Source organism: Gopherus evgoodei, unplaced genomic scaffold (assembly GCF_007399415.2).
Source record: "Gopherus evgoodei ecotype Sinaloan lineage unplaced genomic scaffold, rGopEvg1_v1.p scaffold_46_arrow_ctg1, whole genome shotgun sequence".
Lineage (NCBI taxonomy): Eukaryota > Metazoa > Chordata > Testudines > Testudinidae > Gopherus > Gopherus evgoodei.
Genome location: NW_022060067.1, coordinates 1454199 through 1470406, shown reverse-complemented (window position 1 = coordinate 1470406; position 16208 = coordinate 1454199). Strand labels below are relative to the sequence as shown.

The following is a 16208-nucleotide window of genomic DNA, read 5'->3' as shown; positions in this document are numbered from 1 at the left end:
AGATTCCTGAAGGAGAAAATAGCAGAGGACAAGACCGATTCATTTACCTTAATACTTGAAGAAAGGAAATTTTCAGGGAAACTGGGGATAGCTGTTCTTGTTGTTATTCCTTTAATCCTGGTTCCAATTTTACATTTACACCTTTTATATTTGGGTAAAACTTTCAGAAATGCCTAAGGGGCAGATTTGCAAAGGAATTTACTCACCTAAAGATTCAGATAGGCACCTAAATATCATTAAATATCTGGCTTTTAGGAGCCTAATTTTTATTGAAAATCTACCAGATGTGAGCTCCCAAAAGCCATATTTTCTAAGGTATTTAGATATCTAAAGATGCAGATTGTTTTTTAGTGGGATTTTCAGAAGCACTTCAGCAGATGGAACAGGTTCAGAGACGGGCTACTAGGATGATCCGAGGAATGGAAAACCTGCCTTATGAAAGGAGACTCAAAGAGCTTGGCTTGTTTAGCCTAACCAAAAGAAGGCTGAGGGGGGATATGCTTGCTCTTTATAAATATATCAGAGGGATTAATATTAGGGAGGGAGAGGAATTATTTAAGTTTAGTACCAATGTAGACACAAGAACAAATGGGTATAAACTGGACACTAGGAAGTTTAGACTTGAAATTAGATGAAGGTTTCTAACCATTAGAGGAGTGAAGTTCTGGAACAGCCTTCCAAAGGGAGTAGTGCAGGCAAAAGACATATCTGGCCTTAAGACTAAGCTTGATAAGTTTATGGAAGGGATGGTATGATGAGATAGCTTAATTTTGGCAATTGATCTTTGATTATCAGCAGGTAAGTATGCCCAATGGTTGGTGATGGGATGTTGGATGGGATGGGATCTGAGTTACTGCAGAGAATTCTTTTCTGAGTGCTGGCTGGTAAGTCTTGACCACATGCTCAGGGTTTAGCTGATTGCCATATTTGGGGTCAGGAAGGAATTTTCCTCCAGGGCAGATTGGCAGAGGCCCTGGAAGTTTTTCGCCTTCCTCTGCAGCATGGGGTATGGGTCACTTGCTGGTGGATTCTCTGCAGCTTGAGGTCTTCAAACCACAATTTGAAGACTTCAATAACTCGGACATAGGTTAGGCGTTTGTTATAGAAGTGGATGGGTAGGGTTCTGTGGCCTGCTTTGTGCAGGAGGTCAGACTAGATGATCATATTGGTTCCTTCTGACCCTAACGTCTATGAGTCTATGAGATGAGGCACCAAAATCCCATTGATTTCAGTGGTAGTTAGGTATCTAACCTGCTTAGGTACTTTTAACATTTCCACAAGGCACCTATGGTGCACCTTCAGGAACTCAAATACTTTTGAAAATCGGTCCTTTAAAATCTGTCTAGAAGTCTCATCAACAGTCCATTGGCATCAATGAATATCTTGTAACTGAATTAAATGGCCTTTAGATTAGGCCCTATGCGGACATTACTTTTAGCAATTCACATTTAGGCCCCCATCCTGAGATCATTACTCAAGTGCTAAATTATATTATTTGGAGTAGTCCAGTTGACTCTAATGGGACTACTTACACTAGGAAAGAAAACCAGTGCATAAAGCGTGTGCAGGGTCAAGAACTTAGTGACATAGGACAATCTTTTGAGTGCAGATCCAAAGTTTAAATTTGTAGCAACTACAGTGCTTTTCAAACTTATTTCCCTTTTTTAAGGGTTCTAAGTTGGTGGGGGGATCCTACATATTGGTAAATGGAAACAATTCAATGTTTTCTATAAAGTTTTCCATTTAAACTTCCATTTGACGAAAAGGAAATGAAAAATGTTATTTAAAAAAATCACTAAGTCAACAATTCTTAACAAAAATTTTCATTTTTGAAAATGGTCATTTTTCAACAAAAAGAAATTGCAAGGGAGAAGTTTAATTATGGTGATAAATACGTTTTCACAGAAAGTATTTTTAAAAAATGAACTTTTGATTTAATGGTTACATTTCTGATTTATAAAGGTTTTTATCCCAAATCTGGATGAAAATTAAAGATGTGAAGATTTTTTGTGGAATTAAATGTTCCAAAAAAACTAAACTCAGAAATGGTATAACATCCATTTTGATCCAAACCAGTTTTGGTTAGAACCTGGAACACTCGTTCGATAGTAATTTCCAAAGTTTCATCTTTTTATCATTATTACCCTGAATCATAAAAATAAAAAAAAATAAACATTTCAGAACTTCTTCCAAACCAAAATTCTGAAATTTAAATTAGAAAAAATAGAGAAGACAGACTGCCTGCCTACCTGGCTTCCTTTAAAAGTGTTAATGGAATCAACACATTCCTGTGCAACTGTTCTGTTGGAAAATTTTCAATCAGTTCAAGCTCCAATGTTTCAAAATGAAATATTTCATTTCAAAATATTAATTCAAAATGAAAAAGTGACATTTTTACTGAAAATGACATCAAAATTAATCATTTGAATGTCAATTTAAGTCAGAATCTCAAAAACAAAACTTTTCATTTCTTTCACAGGGTTCCTGAGCTGACGGATGGGAGGAAGAAGTAGATAGGAAATATCTTCATTTTAGTAAAACTTTTGACACAGTCTGTATGACATTCGTATAAGCAAACTAAGAAATGTGGTCTAGGGGAAATTATTATAAGGTGAGTGCACTATGGGTTGATAGATCATACTCAGAGAGAGTAGTTATCAATGTTTTTCTGCCAGACTGGGAGGGCATATCCAGTAAGGTCCTACAGGGGTCATTCTTAGGTCCAGTACTAGTCAATTATTCCATTAATAATTTGGATAATGGAGTAGAGAGTATGCTGATAAAATTTGCAGATGGCACGAAGCTGAGTGGGGTTGCAAGTCCTTTGGAGGACAGCATCAGAATTCAAAACAACCTTGACAAGTTGAAGAATTGATCTGAAATCAATAAGATGAAATTTAATGAAAACAAGTTCAAAGTACTTTAGTTAGGAAGGAAAAATCAAATGTTCAACTAGAAAATGGTGACTAACTCACTAGGTGGTAGTACTGCCCAAAATAATCTGGGAGTTATAACAGATCTCATACTGAATAGGAGTCAACAATTTGATGCAGTAGCAAAATACACTAATAACATTTGAGGTATAGAACAGGCGCATCATATGTAACACCCAGGAGGTAATTGTCCCACTCTACTTAGCACTGGTGAGGCCTCAGCTGGGGTACTGTGTCAGTTCTGGACACCGCTCTTTAGGAAGATGTGGACAACTTGGAGAGAGTCCAGAGGAGAGCAACAAAAATGGTGAAAGGTTTAGAAAACCTGATCTGTGAGGAAAGGGTAAAAAAACTGGTCATGTTTAATCTTGAGAAAAGAAGACAGCGTGGGGATCTGATAACAGTCTTCAACTATATTAAGCACTGTTATAAAAAGGACAGTGTTCAATTGTTCTTCATGTCCGCTGAAAATCGGACAAGAAGTAAGTGGCTATTGTCATAATATTATCGCTGGGGAAAAAGAGGTTGAGAGGAGACTTAAGTAACACACCAAAGCTGTGTAGGAAGCATTTTTGCAAAGGCAGGACTAGAATGCTGGACTTCAGGCTGCCAGTACTATGCTTTCACCAGAAGACCAGCCTGACTCAGCAGAGTCTGTTACACATTCTAGGGAAGTCTGTGAAATTCTGTTGAGATTGAATATCCTCAGGGTGCTGGGAAGATGGGGGTGGAGTACAAAAGTAATCTCCTCATGCAGCCAATTTGAGCTGCAGTTCATTAACAAGGTAGGTAGAGGTAAAGCCAGTTGGATAATGGTGGAAGGAGTTTCCTATCAACATCAAAATCTCAAAAATTTGCCCAAGACTTTTGGTTTTGAAGAGGCACATTCTCATTTATACTAACACTTCACACTACTCTGGCAGTAGAATGGGGGTTTAAAATCGGAGTGAATTATACTTATTACATACATTTTAAGGTCCCTTTATATTGTTACTACAGTGTAATATGACCTTAATGTAAATGTGAACCAGGTGTGAAATATTCCTATATTTGTTATATATTTAGGTGGGGAGAAAGCAAGATAAACCATGTTATTTTTCAGCAGCCAAGGCTATTGTGTGTCATCCGGAGAGAAAAAACATTATGAATGAAGGGAGTTTGTATTGACAAGCTCTATCAGAAGCCATGGTAAGTTTGATCCACTAGCCAGATCCAGCATATCCTGGAATTAAAGTTTAAAGTAGCTGTATTGAGAAATAGCTTTGCCTTTCCTGGTAATGTGAGCTACCTGAAAATTGCTCTTCAAAAAATTTACCTCATTGAAGAGTCAACACACCTGTTCTCAAGGAATGAGTCTCTCTTATCACTTTTTTTCTAATATAGTATGAAATCTAGGATGAACAAAAGGAAATGCTATTATTTCTATATTGTATAACTAATAGAGTCAGTTGGGAAAGTTGCTCTTTGCATCAAAATTTATAACAAAAATTAAAATATTTTTGTTATTGTCAAATTTTCTTTATCAGAATTTTGTAAAAAAAAAAAAGAAAAAAGAAAAAAAAACTTTCATAAACCAGAAGTTTTCAGTCAAAACATTTTGTTCTTTAGTCACCAGAAATAACTTCTTCTTGTTATTGAATTGATGAAAGTCTCAAACATATTTTATTGAGTAATTGATTGATTTGCAAAAATCTTTGTTTCATCAAAAAGATAGTACCTCTTGAAAAAAATGTAATAATGGAAAATTTCCAATACATTAACCTGTGGAATGTACTGGTATAGTAACTTTACTGAGGCAAAGAAGAAAAGAAGAAAATATATGTATAGATACATAGAAAGATTGATAGATGCCCACTCATTTCCCATCAGTGCAGAGAAGTGGGACTCTCATCTCTTGTGTTCTGTCCTCAGCTTTCTTTGTGATTTGAACATATCACTTCATGTCACTGCTTTAGTTTCCACACCTTAAAATAGGCACAATCATACTGATCTAGTCAAACATTCACCTCGAAGGGCTTAAATCAGGCTATAAGTGTCTAGGCATGTTATGTGGATGAATAGTCACTCTTTTCACATTGCTTTCAAGATGTAAAGAGCTATACAAGTACTAAATATTGTTATCTGTGGAAAAATAAATCCAAATGGAGAGGATAGGTGTTACAGCTGGGGTTTTCAAAGAAACATAAGGGAGTTAGTTGCACAGCTTTTATTGCTGTGATTCATTTGAAAATACCAGGCTCCAATAACTTCCAATCATTTATTCTTTCTTCTATAATCTGATGTCTATCTCTGTTCAGGGAGCAATGCCCTTTGTACACAGTAGCAGAAGTTCATAGAATTCTAAAGTGCATTATAAGTTGTTTCTTAAGAATTTGGTAACCGACAATGTTTAGAATGTCATTTCTAGCTAGTTAGAGTATTGTTCTGATCTAGCCCAGGCTCCAAGTATTTGACTGGAAACTGACTCGAGGGGAGGTGGGTGAACGAGGCAGTTGTTATATGAAAGGGAAATTGGGAAACAATTTTACTGTGTTTCTGAGAAACAGGTTTTTTTGTTATTTGACTCTCCCTGCTTGCCTGGCATGTCTTTTAGAGTGTAAGATTTTTGGACTAGAGATGGATTCTGTGCTATGTTTTTGCCTTGTGCAACACAATGATGTCCCAACCATAGAAGGGACCTTAAGATTCTATCTGAAGACACCCAATAAGTGGTAAACATCATTTCTAATTTCTGATGTCAGTCTCTTGTTCCTGAGAATTTGGGGTGGGATTTTCTAAAGGGTCTAAGTAGAACTGGCTGGAAATTGGATTGTCATTTTTTGGAAAAAAAAAATCTCAAGATTTCAAGACTTGTTTTTTTCTGATATGGAGAGAACATAAGATTTTTCAAAAAATTTGGCAGTAGGAAAAAAGATGTATAAAAGATCAGCCCACTACAAGCAGGTGGTTAGAGTAGTTACCCAGATCATGGGAGAATTGTGATCAAGTCCCAAGTCTGGTTGATTCAGAAGTGGAACTCAGATCTTGGCAAGTGCACATGCTACCAGGCTTTGGCATTAGTCCTCATCATTTGTTCTCACTTTGATCAGTTATTCCATCCTGGACCTAAGAACATACCTGGATGGAACTTTTGTTGAAACTGGTATGTTTCCATGAAATATTTCTGTTCCAACAAAATGGTATTTTTCAACATAAAAAAAAGTTTTGTCTAATTATTTATTGTATTGTGTTGTATTGTATTTTTACCAGCTCTAGGCCAAACTAGCACAACTCCTATTGAAGATCAGGGAGTATAAGTGGCTTAGGAACAGAAGTCCTATTGACAGAATGTTGTTGAGTAGTACCTGATTCCCTTCCCTTATCTTATCTTTAATCAGGGTTCTCGGTATTATAGCAGGGATTTTAGAGGGAGCCCTAAGGTGCCCAAATCCTTTAGAATTTCAGCCTGGAATCCTGTTCCTCCTATTTCACCAGTGAAGCGAGTTCAAGCAAGAGCCAGGTCTACCAGGTGCAGTGTCAAATCCCACAATCCCAGAGCCCAGGTAGGTATCTTGAAAGTGTTTGTGGGCAGAGTTTCAGGGTTGTGGATCTGCAGATGTTTTATAGGTGCCCCAATAGGCTAAGGTATTTGGCACTTCATATTTGCATATCCCAAAGTGTGTTCAACATGTTTAAATGCCTTTATAATCCCTCATGTTTTGACATATGGACCTCATGGCTGGAGCAGAAATAGAAAACCAAACCAGTGTGCAGAAATTCATACTCCTGGGCTTTCCTGGCTCTTGGTATTTTCGGATGTCCCTTGCAATGATGTTTTCAATTATGTATTTCCTTACAATTGTAGGGAATATGTCTGTTATAGCCTTAGTGTGGACCCACCCTTGGCTCCACACCCCCATGTACTTCTTTCTCTGCAATATCTCCTTCCTAGATATCTGGTACACCACGGCCTGCGCCCCCAAAGCCATTGGTGTCATGATCGGGAAAAGCCAAACGATTTCCTTCACCGGCTGCATCCTGCAACTGTATTTCATGTTCTCACTGGGCTCTACAGAATGTATCATACTGGCTGTCATGGCCTATGACCGCTATCTGGCCATATGTCATCCATTGCGCTACAGCTCCCTCATGAACAGCACCTTCTCTACTCAGCTGGCCCTCATCTCTTGGCTGTGTGGGTTCCTGGTTATCTCTGTGTTGGCATCTCTAAAATCCAGGTTGTCTTTCTGTGGCCCTAACATTATCAATCACTTCTTCTGTGACATAGATTCCTGGATAGCACTTTCCTGCACTGACACGAGACTCGTTGAGCTGGCAATTTTTATCATCTCTATGAATATCCTCCTGGGCTCATGTGCAATAACTCTAATCTCGTATGTTTACATCATCTCCACCATCTGTAGAATCCCCTCAGCCCAAAGCCGCCAAAAGGCCTTTTCCACTTGCTCTGCCCATCTCACTGTCATAACTATCTGGTACGGCTCCACCATTTTTCTGTATGTCAAGCCTTCTGCACAGAACTCATTGGATTTAAACAGAATAGTCAACATCTTCAGCACTATTGTAACTCCCCTATTAAACCCTTTCATTTACACTCTAAGAAACAAAGAGGTGAAGCAAGCCTTGGAAAAGGTAATCAGTGGGATGTAAAGTGGTTTTCAAATGGTCTGCATTTAGTAGAAATGTAGTCAAAGGGAACAAAATTAACATTTTCAGAAGGTCATTCTTAGTGCATGTGAACATTTCTTTGTTTTACAGGGTTCCTCACTGACTGTAACAACCCGATGCTGACTTTCAGATGAACTCAAGTGGGAGAAATACAAATTTGCTATGCTGAAAATTCCAAGTTGCTAAATTTGTGCCGCATTTGCCAGGATCTGTATGGATGCACCCACTGATAATTACACCGGGGCCTAGGCCTCATGGAGTTGGGTAACAAGCTCCCATTGAATGTCAGATGTGGATTCAAGCTGACATTTTCAAAGGAATGTGTGGAAATTAATTGCCCAGATCCCATTGAATTTCAACACAAGTTAGGTGACTAGTTTCCTTGTGCTCCTTTGGAATTCACACTTTTACACTTTATCTCCTCGGCTTACTTTTATGATATATTTTCCAGCAGGGGGGACTTGTGTGATGCCATGGAACTGACTGTGACAGACATGGCAATTTCCTGCAATATCTTGGGAGACCTTACTGAATTACCTTCCAATATTGATGTGTCCATAGAAGAGATTTTAGAACATCTTGATAAATTAAACAGTAATAAATCATCAGGACCAGATGATATTCACCCAAGAGTTCTGACGGAACTCAAATATGAAATTGCAGGACTACAAACTGTAGTATGTAACCTATCACTTGAATCGGTCTCTGTACCAGATGCCTGGATGGTAACAAATGTAACTCTAATTTTTAAAAAGGGTCCCAGAGGCAATCCTGGGAATTACAGGCCAGTGATCCTAACTTCAGTACTGGGCAAACTGGTAGAAACTATATTAAAGAACAGAATTATCAGACACATTGATGGACAGAATTTGTTGTGGAGGAGTCAAAACACCTTTTGTAAAGGAAGTCATGCCTCACCAATCTATTAGAATTCTTTGAGGGGGTCAACGAATATGTGGATAAGGGTGATGAAGTCTATATAATGTACTAGGATTTTCAGAAAGCATTTGACACGGTCCCTCCTCAAAGGCTCTGAAGGAAATTATTCAGGGGATAACAGGGAAAGTCCTCTCATGGATCAGTAACCAGTTAAAAAATAAGAAACAAAGGGTAAGAATAAATGGTCAGTTTTTAAAATGGAGAGAGATAAAGAGTGGGGTCTCCCAAGCATCTGTACTGGGACCTGTGCTGTTTGACATATTCATTGATGATCTGGGAAAGGAAATGAACTGTGAAGTGGCAAAGTTTGCAGATGATACAAAATTATTCAAGATAGTTAAGTCCAAAGCTGACTGCAGAAAACTGGGTGACTGGGCAACAAAATGGCAGATGAAATTCAACATTGATAAGTGAGAGCAATGTGCGTTGGAAGAAATAATCCAAACTATGTATATAAAATGGTAATGATGAATTCTAAATTATCTGGTTCCACTCTAGAAAGAGATCTTGGAGTCATTGTGGCTAGTTCTCTGAAAACTTCATCTCAATACACAAAAGAAGTCTAAAAGGTTAACAGAGTCATAGAACTGGAAGGGATCTTGAGAGGTCATCTTGTCCAGCCTTCTGCACTCAAGGCAGGACTAAGTATTATCTAGATCAGAGGTGGGCAAATCGCAGCTCGTGGGCCAGCCCCTCAGAGCTTTAGATATGGCCGGTGGGATTGCCACCCCTGTGACGCCGCAGGCCCTGAGCTGCTCCAGGAAGTGGCCAGTATCACATCCCTGCGGCCCCTAGGAGAGGGAGGGCAGAGGGCTCCGTGTGCTGCTCTTGCCCGTGGGTATCTGCCCCGAAGCTCCTATTGGCCGGGAATGGGGAATCGGGGCCAATGGGAGCTTTGGGGGAGGAACACACAGGATGAACAGCGTGCGGAGTCTCCCTCCCCCAGTGGCCAAAGCATCTCCAGGCCAGGGCCAGTACAGACAGGCAGGGAGCCTGCCCTGGCCTCGGGGTGCATTGCTGCCACCCTAACACCACTCCAGGTAAGAGGCACTGCGCCAGAGCCCAAACCCCTCTTGCACCCTGCAGCCCAACTCCCTGCCCTGAGCCCCCTGCTGCAACCCACACCACTTTTCCTATCCTCACAGGTTAAGAATAGTTTTTTTCTCCCTCTTCCTTGTAACAACCTTTTATGTACTTGAAACCTGTTATCATGTACCCTCTCAGCCTTCTCTTCTCCAGACTAAACAGTCCCATTTTTTTCAATCTTCCCTCATAGGTCATGTTTTCTAGAACTTTAATCATTTTTGTTGCTCTTCCATGGGCTTTCTCCAATTTGTTCACCTCTTTCCTGAAATGTGGAACCCAGAACTGAACACAAACTCCAGCTGAGGCCGTATCAGCGCTGAGTAGAGAGGAATAGTTACTTCTCGTGTTTTGCTTACAACACTCCTTTTAATACATCCCAGAACGATCTTTGCATTTTTTTTATAATAATATTACACTGTTGTCTTATATTTAGCTTGTGATCCCACTGTGATCCCCAGATCTCTTTCCACAGCACTCCTTCCTAGGCAGTCATCTCCTATTTTGTATGTGTGCAACTGATTGTTATTTCCTAATTGGAGTACTTAAGCATGATTAAGGGGGATGTAATAGAGGTAATCAAGAATGGTGTGGAAGAAGTGAATTGAAAAGTCTTAGTTACCCTTTCCCACAATACAAAAACCAGGGGTCACCCGATGAAAGGACACAAAGAGAGGTTAGTGGGTTTCAGATTGTTGTAATAAGCTATAAATCTAGTGTCTTTATTAAGACCATGATTTTTAGTGTCTAGCAAAATTATGAATTCAGGCTTCCAGGGTCATCTTTTGAAAGTGTTGTGCAGGTTTCCTTTGAGGATGAGGACTGATAGACCAGATATAGAGTAGCAAAGAATCCTGTGGCATCTTATAGACTAACAGACATTTTGGAGCATGAGCTTTCATGGGTGTGCTTGCATCTGACGAAGTGGGTATTCACCCACGAAAGCTCATGCTCCAATACGTCTGTTAGTCTATAAGATGCCACAGGATTCTTTGCTGCTTTTACAGATCCAGACTAACACGGCTACTCCTCTGATACCAGATATAGAGTGATCACTTTGTGTAAAGTGTTCACCGGCAGGTGATGTGGTGTTTTTGTCTTTTATCATTTTCCTGCATGAGTTTATTTACGAGTGTAGTGATTGTCTGGTTTTACCCACATAGTTGCTATTGGGGCATTTAGTGCACTGGATGATGTACACTACAGATTGTGATAGACATATGTAGGATCCATGGATCTTGACAAGTGTTTTGTGGGAGGCGTTATCATTGTAGCAGTAGAGATGTGTCTGCAGGTTTTGCATCTGTTTTTCTTGCAGGGTCTGGTTGAGTTGGTGTTTCTTGGTTTGTGAGCAGCTTGCTTCTGATGATGAGCTAGGAGAGGACAGGGAGCTATTTGAAGGCCAAGAGAGGGAGTTCAGGAACGATTTATTTCAGGATGGGGTCCCCACTGAGTATGGGTTGTAGTTGTTTGATGATACCCCATATGGGTTCCAGTGTGGGATGGAAGGTGACAACTAGGGGCGTGCAGTCAAGAGGAAATGTTATTTCTGTACTGAAGCAGATTCTTTATGGGTATCTGGGTGGCCTGTTCCATTATGTGATGTACTTCTCTATGTAGCTACTAATAGGGGACCAGATTTTTAAGGTATTTAGGCATCTAGTGAAATTTTCAAAAGCACTTATGTGCTTAACACCATTGATTTTCAAATTCCCAGCCACAAATAGACACGGGATTTCCTCTCCTTCAGGATGAAACTATTTGAGTTACTTGTGAGGTTGCTCCAAAAGGTGGATGCATGGATGTGGAATTTTAAGACTCCAGGGGTGAACCAGACCACACTGTTGTCAATAGCAAGACTCACTAGCTGAATAGGACCAGGATTTCACTCCTACTCGCTTGAATAGGACCAGGGTTTCACTCCAGGGGTACATGTTAAATGGCAATTTAATGCCAGAGAGAAAAATTCACACCTGTGCAATGAGCTTGCAAAAAGCCACTTGATTCCCACCTCTACATCCTCAGAATAGATCATATTTATACCAGCTCAAGATCTGGCCCATAGATAGTGATCAACACCCCTAAAACTAGATCTGTCACCTGGAATATTCCTTCTGATCCACTTGTGTGGGACAGCTGTCATGACTCCTACCCAACCCACATCTTGCTGCTTGGGAAAAAGAAAATGGCAAAGACGTCCATATGTCTGGCTACGTCCCAGCTTTTGGAATAACCCATGAAGGCCATTGGCATCTGACACACATGAAAGAAGGATTTGAGTCCAGACTCCCAAATAGGGGGCTGAGGATTGAGGAGTTAAACCAATGTCTTAAATCCACCAATACACACCCCACTCTGGTCATGAGCACTTCACACCTTGAATGGCGAGAGATTCTGGCCGCTGCTTTTATTTATTTAGATTTTCCTGGCATTTTTCCAAGAAAGAGTAGTTCCATTGAAAATACTTGGCCCTTTTTAGTTGAAGCTGTCAACAATGTCAAAATTTTTCATCACAAGAAATTATGCCTTATTTCTATATATATTTTAATTGATTGAAAAAATGATCAAAACATCTCAGAATGGATATTGAAAAAGATACATGACATTTTTCACACACTATTGATATATGTGTGTGTGTGTGTGTGACTAACATATATGTTTATAATATATTATATTATATATGTAACCCTGCTTAAGAGATCTGATGAAAAAGAGAGGCAAGCTTCTTGATGGGTAGATGAGATTTGAGAAATGCTGCACTGTGCTCACCTAGCCAGTAAAAGGCAGGGGTTTATTGAATTAAAAATAAAACTTTTAATTTATTTGACAAGGTTCTTGACCTGGTGTATGGGAGAAAGCAGTAGATGGGATATACCTTAATTTTGGTAAGGCTTTTGACACAGTCTCCATGACATTCTTATAAACAAACTAAGAAATGTGGTCTAGAGGAAATTACTATAAGGTAGGTGAACAACTGGTTGAAAGAACATACTCAAAGAGTAGTTATCAATGGTTTGCTGTCAAATTTGAAGGGTGTGTCTAGTGGGGTCCCACAGAGGTCAGTCTTCGGTCTGGTACTATTCAGTATTTTCATTAATAATTTGGATAATGAAGCAGAGAATGTTCTTATAAATTTTGCAGATGACAGCAAGCTGGTAAGGGTTGCAAGCACTTGAGAGGACATGATTAGAATTCAAAAGGACCTTGACAAATTGGAAAATTAGTCTGAAAAGAACAAGGTGAAATTCATTAAAGATAAGTGCAAATTACATAACTTAGGTAGGAAAAAACAAATGTTCCACTACAAAGTGGGGACTAAATGGCTAGGTGTTAGTACTGTTGAAAAGAATCTGGGGATTACAGGGGATCACACACTGAAAATGAGCCAACAATGTGATGCAGTTGTAAAATAGGCTCATAACATTCTGATGTGTATTGACAAGAATGTTGTATGTAAGACATGGGAGATAATTGTCCTCCTCTGCTCAGCGTTGATGAGGCCTCAGATGGATTACTATTTCCACTTCTGGGTGCCGCACTTTAGGAAAGATGTGGAACAATTGGAGAGCGAGCAGAGGAGAGCAACACAAAAATGATGAAAGGTTAGAAAACCTGACCTATGAAGAAAGGTTAAAAACACTGGGCACGTTTACTCTTGAGAAAGAAGATCAAGGGGGGAGCTGAAAGATGACTATGATCAACTGTTCTCTATGTCCACTGAAGATAGGAGAAGAGGCAATAGGTTTAAACTGCAGCAAGGGAGCTTGAGGTTAGATATTAGGAAGAACTTTCTGACTATAAGGAGAAAGAATGAGGAGTACTTGTGGCACCTTAGACACTAACAAATTTGGAAACTCTTGAACATTTTACTGTCTGTTTCAGAGACACAGCTCCAAGGCACAATTCCTCCCTTAGATGCAGTTTACTTCCCTTTCTTACAGGAATTCTCTATATCTTTAGATATGTAAATGAGGAATTGATTAGGTGCCAGAAGATGGTGTCAAGTATATGAACTATATTTCCTTAGTTTTGTAGAATCAATAAAATTCACTGTTGGAGCTTCCTCTGTCCAGCTCTTTGTCTGTTTGTGTTCAGCAAGTCGAAGGGGTCCAATTTTGGCATTTGCCATTATTTTAAAGCTTGGGAAATGAGGCTGGGTGGGGGCTTAACTAAGACACCAAAGCTCCTGCTGTGTAGCAACAGTTTGGCAAATGCAGGGCTAGAATGTTGGTCTCCTGGCTGCCGGTATCACACTTTCACCAAGAGACCAACCTGATTTACCAGAGTCTGATACATAACATAGGGAAGTCTGTGAAATTCTGTTGAGATCTAATATCCCAAGGGTGATGGGGAGGTGAGGCTGGAGTACAAAACAAACCCCCTCATGCTGCCAATTTCAGCAGCAGTTCATTTACAAGGTAGGTAGGGGTAAAGCTAGCTGGATGATGATGGAAACAGATTCCTATCAATGTCAAAATCTACAAAATTGCCTGAGTCCTTTGGTTTTTAAGAGGAAAATTCTCATTTATGCTAACACTTCACACCTCTGGCAATAGAATGGGGGCTAACGTTGGAGAGAATTATACTGATTACACACATTTTAAGGCTCCTTTGCACTGCTACAGTGGTGTAAAATGATTGTGATGTAAATGTGAACCACGTGTGAAATATTCCTGTATTTGCTATAAAGGAAGATATACCATCTTATGTATCACTATGTTTTCAGCACCGGTGCTATTGTTTATCATCCAAAGAGAAAAAGATTGTGAATGAAGGGAGTTTGTATTGACAAGCTCTATCAGAAGACATGGTAAGTTAAATCCACCAGACAGCTAAAGCCTATCCTGGACTTACAGTTTAAAGTAACTGTCCTGCGAAATAAGTTTGCCTTTCTTTGGAATGTGAGCTACCTGAAAACTGCTGTTCAAAAAGTTTGCCTCATTGAGGAGTCAACACACCTGTACTGAAAGAATGAGTCTATCTTATTCCTCTTTTTTAATTTAGTAAAAAGTCAGAATGAACAAAAGGAAATAATTGTTTTTGTAAACTGTAAAACTAATAGAGCCATTTGGGAAGTTATCATTTTACATCAAAATTTTTGACAAAAATGAAAAATATTTTCATTTTTGTCCAATTCAAAAATATTTTCATTTTTGTCTTTTAATTTTTTTCGGGTTTTTTGGTAAAAAAAAATGAGTTTTCAGTTAGCCAAAAGTGTTCAGGTTTAAGCCAAAATATACTGTCCTTTTTGCACCAGACACAACTTCTCATGGTTGTTGTTTTCATGACAATCCTCAAGGTATCTTCTTTCTTTCCTTATTTATTTTGCCACAATCTCAGTTTCATCATAAAGACAGTTTCCACTGTTAAAATGTGCTGGTGGAAAACTTTCAAGCAGCTCTAATACATTAACCTGTGGAATTTTCTGGTATAGTAACTTAACAGTGGCAAATAAGAAAAGAAGAAGATAGATAGATCTATTTCTGAACATTGCATGTTGCAGAGAAGTGTTAATATTAGTTCTTGTTTTCTATCCTCAGCTGTCTCTGTGATTTGAACAGATCTCTTCACATCCCTGCTTTAGGTTCCCCATCTGTAAAATGGGAACAATTATACTGACCTTGTCAATCATTCACTCCAAAGTGCTGTAAATCAGGCCTCTAGTTTGTAGTCAGTTTGTGTGGATTAATAGTCATTCTTTGCACATTGTCATGCGCATGTAAAGAGCTGTACTAGTGCTAAGTATTGTTATCTGCACATGAATAAATTCCAATTACAATGGAGAGCGTAGGCATTACAGCTGGGATTTTCAAAGATGCATAAGGGAGTTCGTTTCCAGCTTCTATTGCACTGACTCCCTGTCATAAACAGATAGCTAAGGGTTAATGTTCTTTTACCGGTAAAGGGTTAACAAAGGGAACCAAACACCTGACCAGAGGACCAATCAGGAAACAAGACTTTTTCAAATCTAGGTGGAGGGAAGTTTTGGGTGTGAGTCCTTTGTTCTTGGTCTGTTCTTTTCTCGGCTCTGAGAGTAACCACAGGAATCTCCAGGCTTTCTAATCTTCTGTTTCCAAGTTGTAAGTATAAGGATAGTAAGACAATAGGTTTATATTGGTTTTTTTTGTATTTACATGTGTGTAGTTGCTGAAGTGTATTCTTTTTGGATAAGGCTGTTTATTCATTTTCTTTTAAGCAATTGACCCTGTATATTGTCACCTTAATACAGAGACCATTTTATGTCCTTTTTCTTTCTTTTTATATAAAGCTTTCTTTTTAAGACCTGTTGGAGGGGTTTTAGCTGGGGGCTGTATGTGATGGCCAGTGGAGTCCTGTTGGTTTCTTTCTTGGGTTTGTCTTGCAGTAGGAGGCTTCTGGGTAAATGTCTGGCTCTGTTGATCTGTTTCCATCACATACAGCCCCCAGCTAAAACCACTCCAACGTATCATCAAGGATCTACAACCCATCCTGGACAATGATCCCACACTTTCACAGGCCTTGGGTGGCAGGCCAGTCCTCGCCCACAGACAACCTGCCAACCTGAAACATATTCTCACCAGTAACTGCACACCGCACCATAATAAC

The 16208-nt window shown here is 39.3% G+C and overlaps 1 protein-coding gene across 1 annotated transcript; it reads left to right on the top strand.

Moving 5' to 3' along the window:
* The first annotated feature begins 6647 nt into the window (after window positions 1-6647).
* Window positions 6648-7583, top strand: LOC115642828 (olfactory receptor 6F1-like). Its single transcript, XM_030546524.1, has one exon. It carries the CDS (start codon window positions 6648-6650, stop codon window positions 7581-7583), a length of 936 nt encoding a protein of 311 aa, XP_030402384.1.
* The last annotated feature ends 8625 nt before the right edge of the window (window positions 7584-16208 follow it).

Bases quoted from the DNA above. Each gene is read 5' to 3' on its own strand.
- LOC115642828 (XM_030546524.1), top strand. From the start codon at position 6,648: ATGGCTGGAGCAGAAATAGAAAACCAAACCAGTGTGCAGAAATTCATA.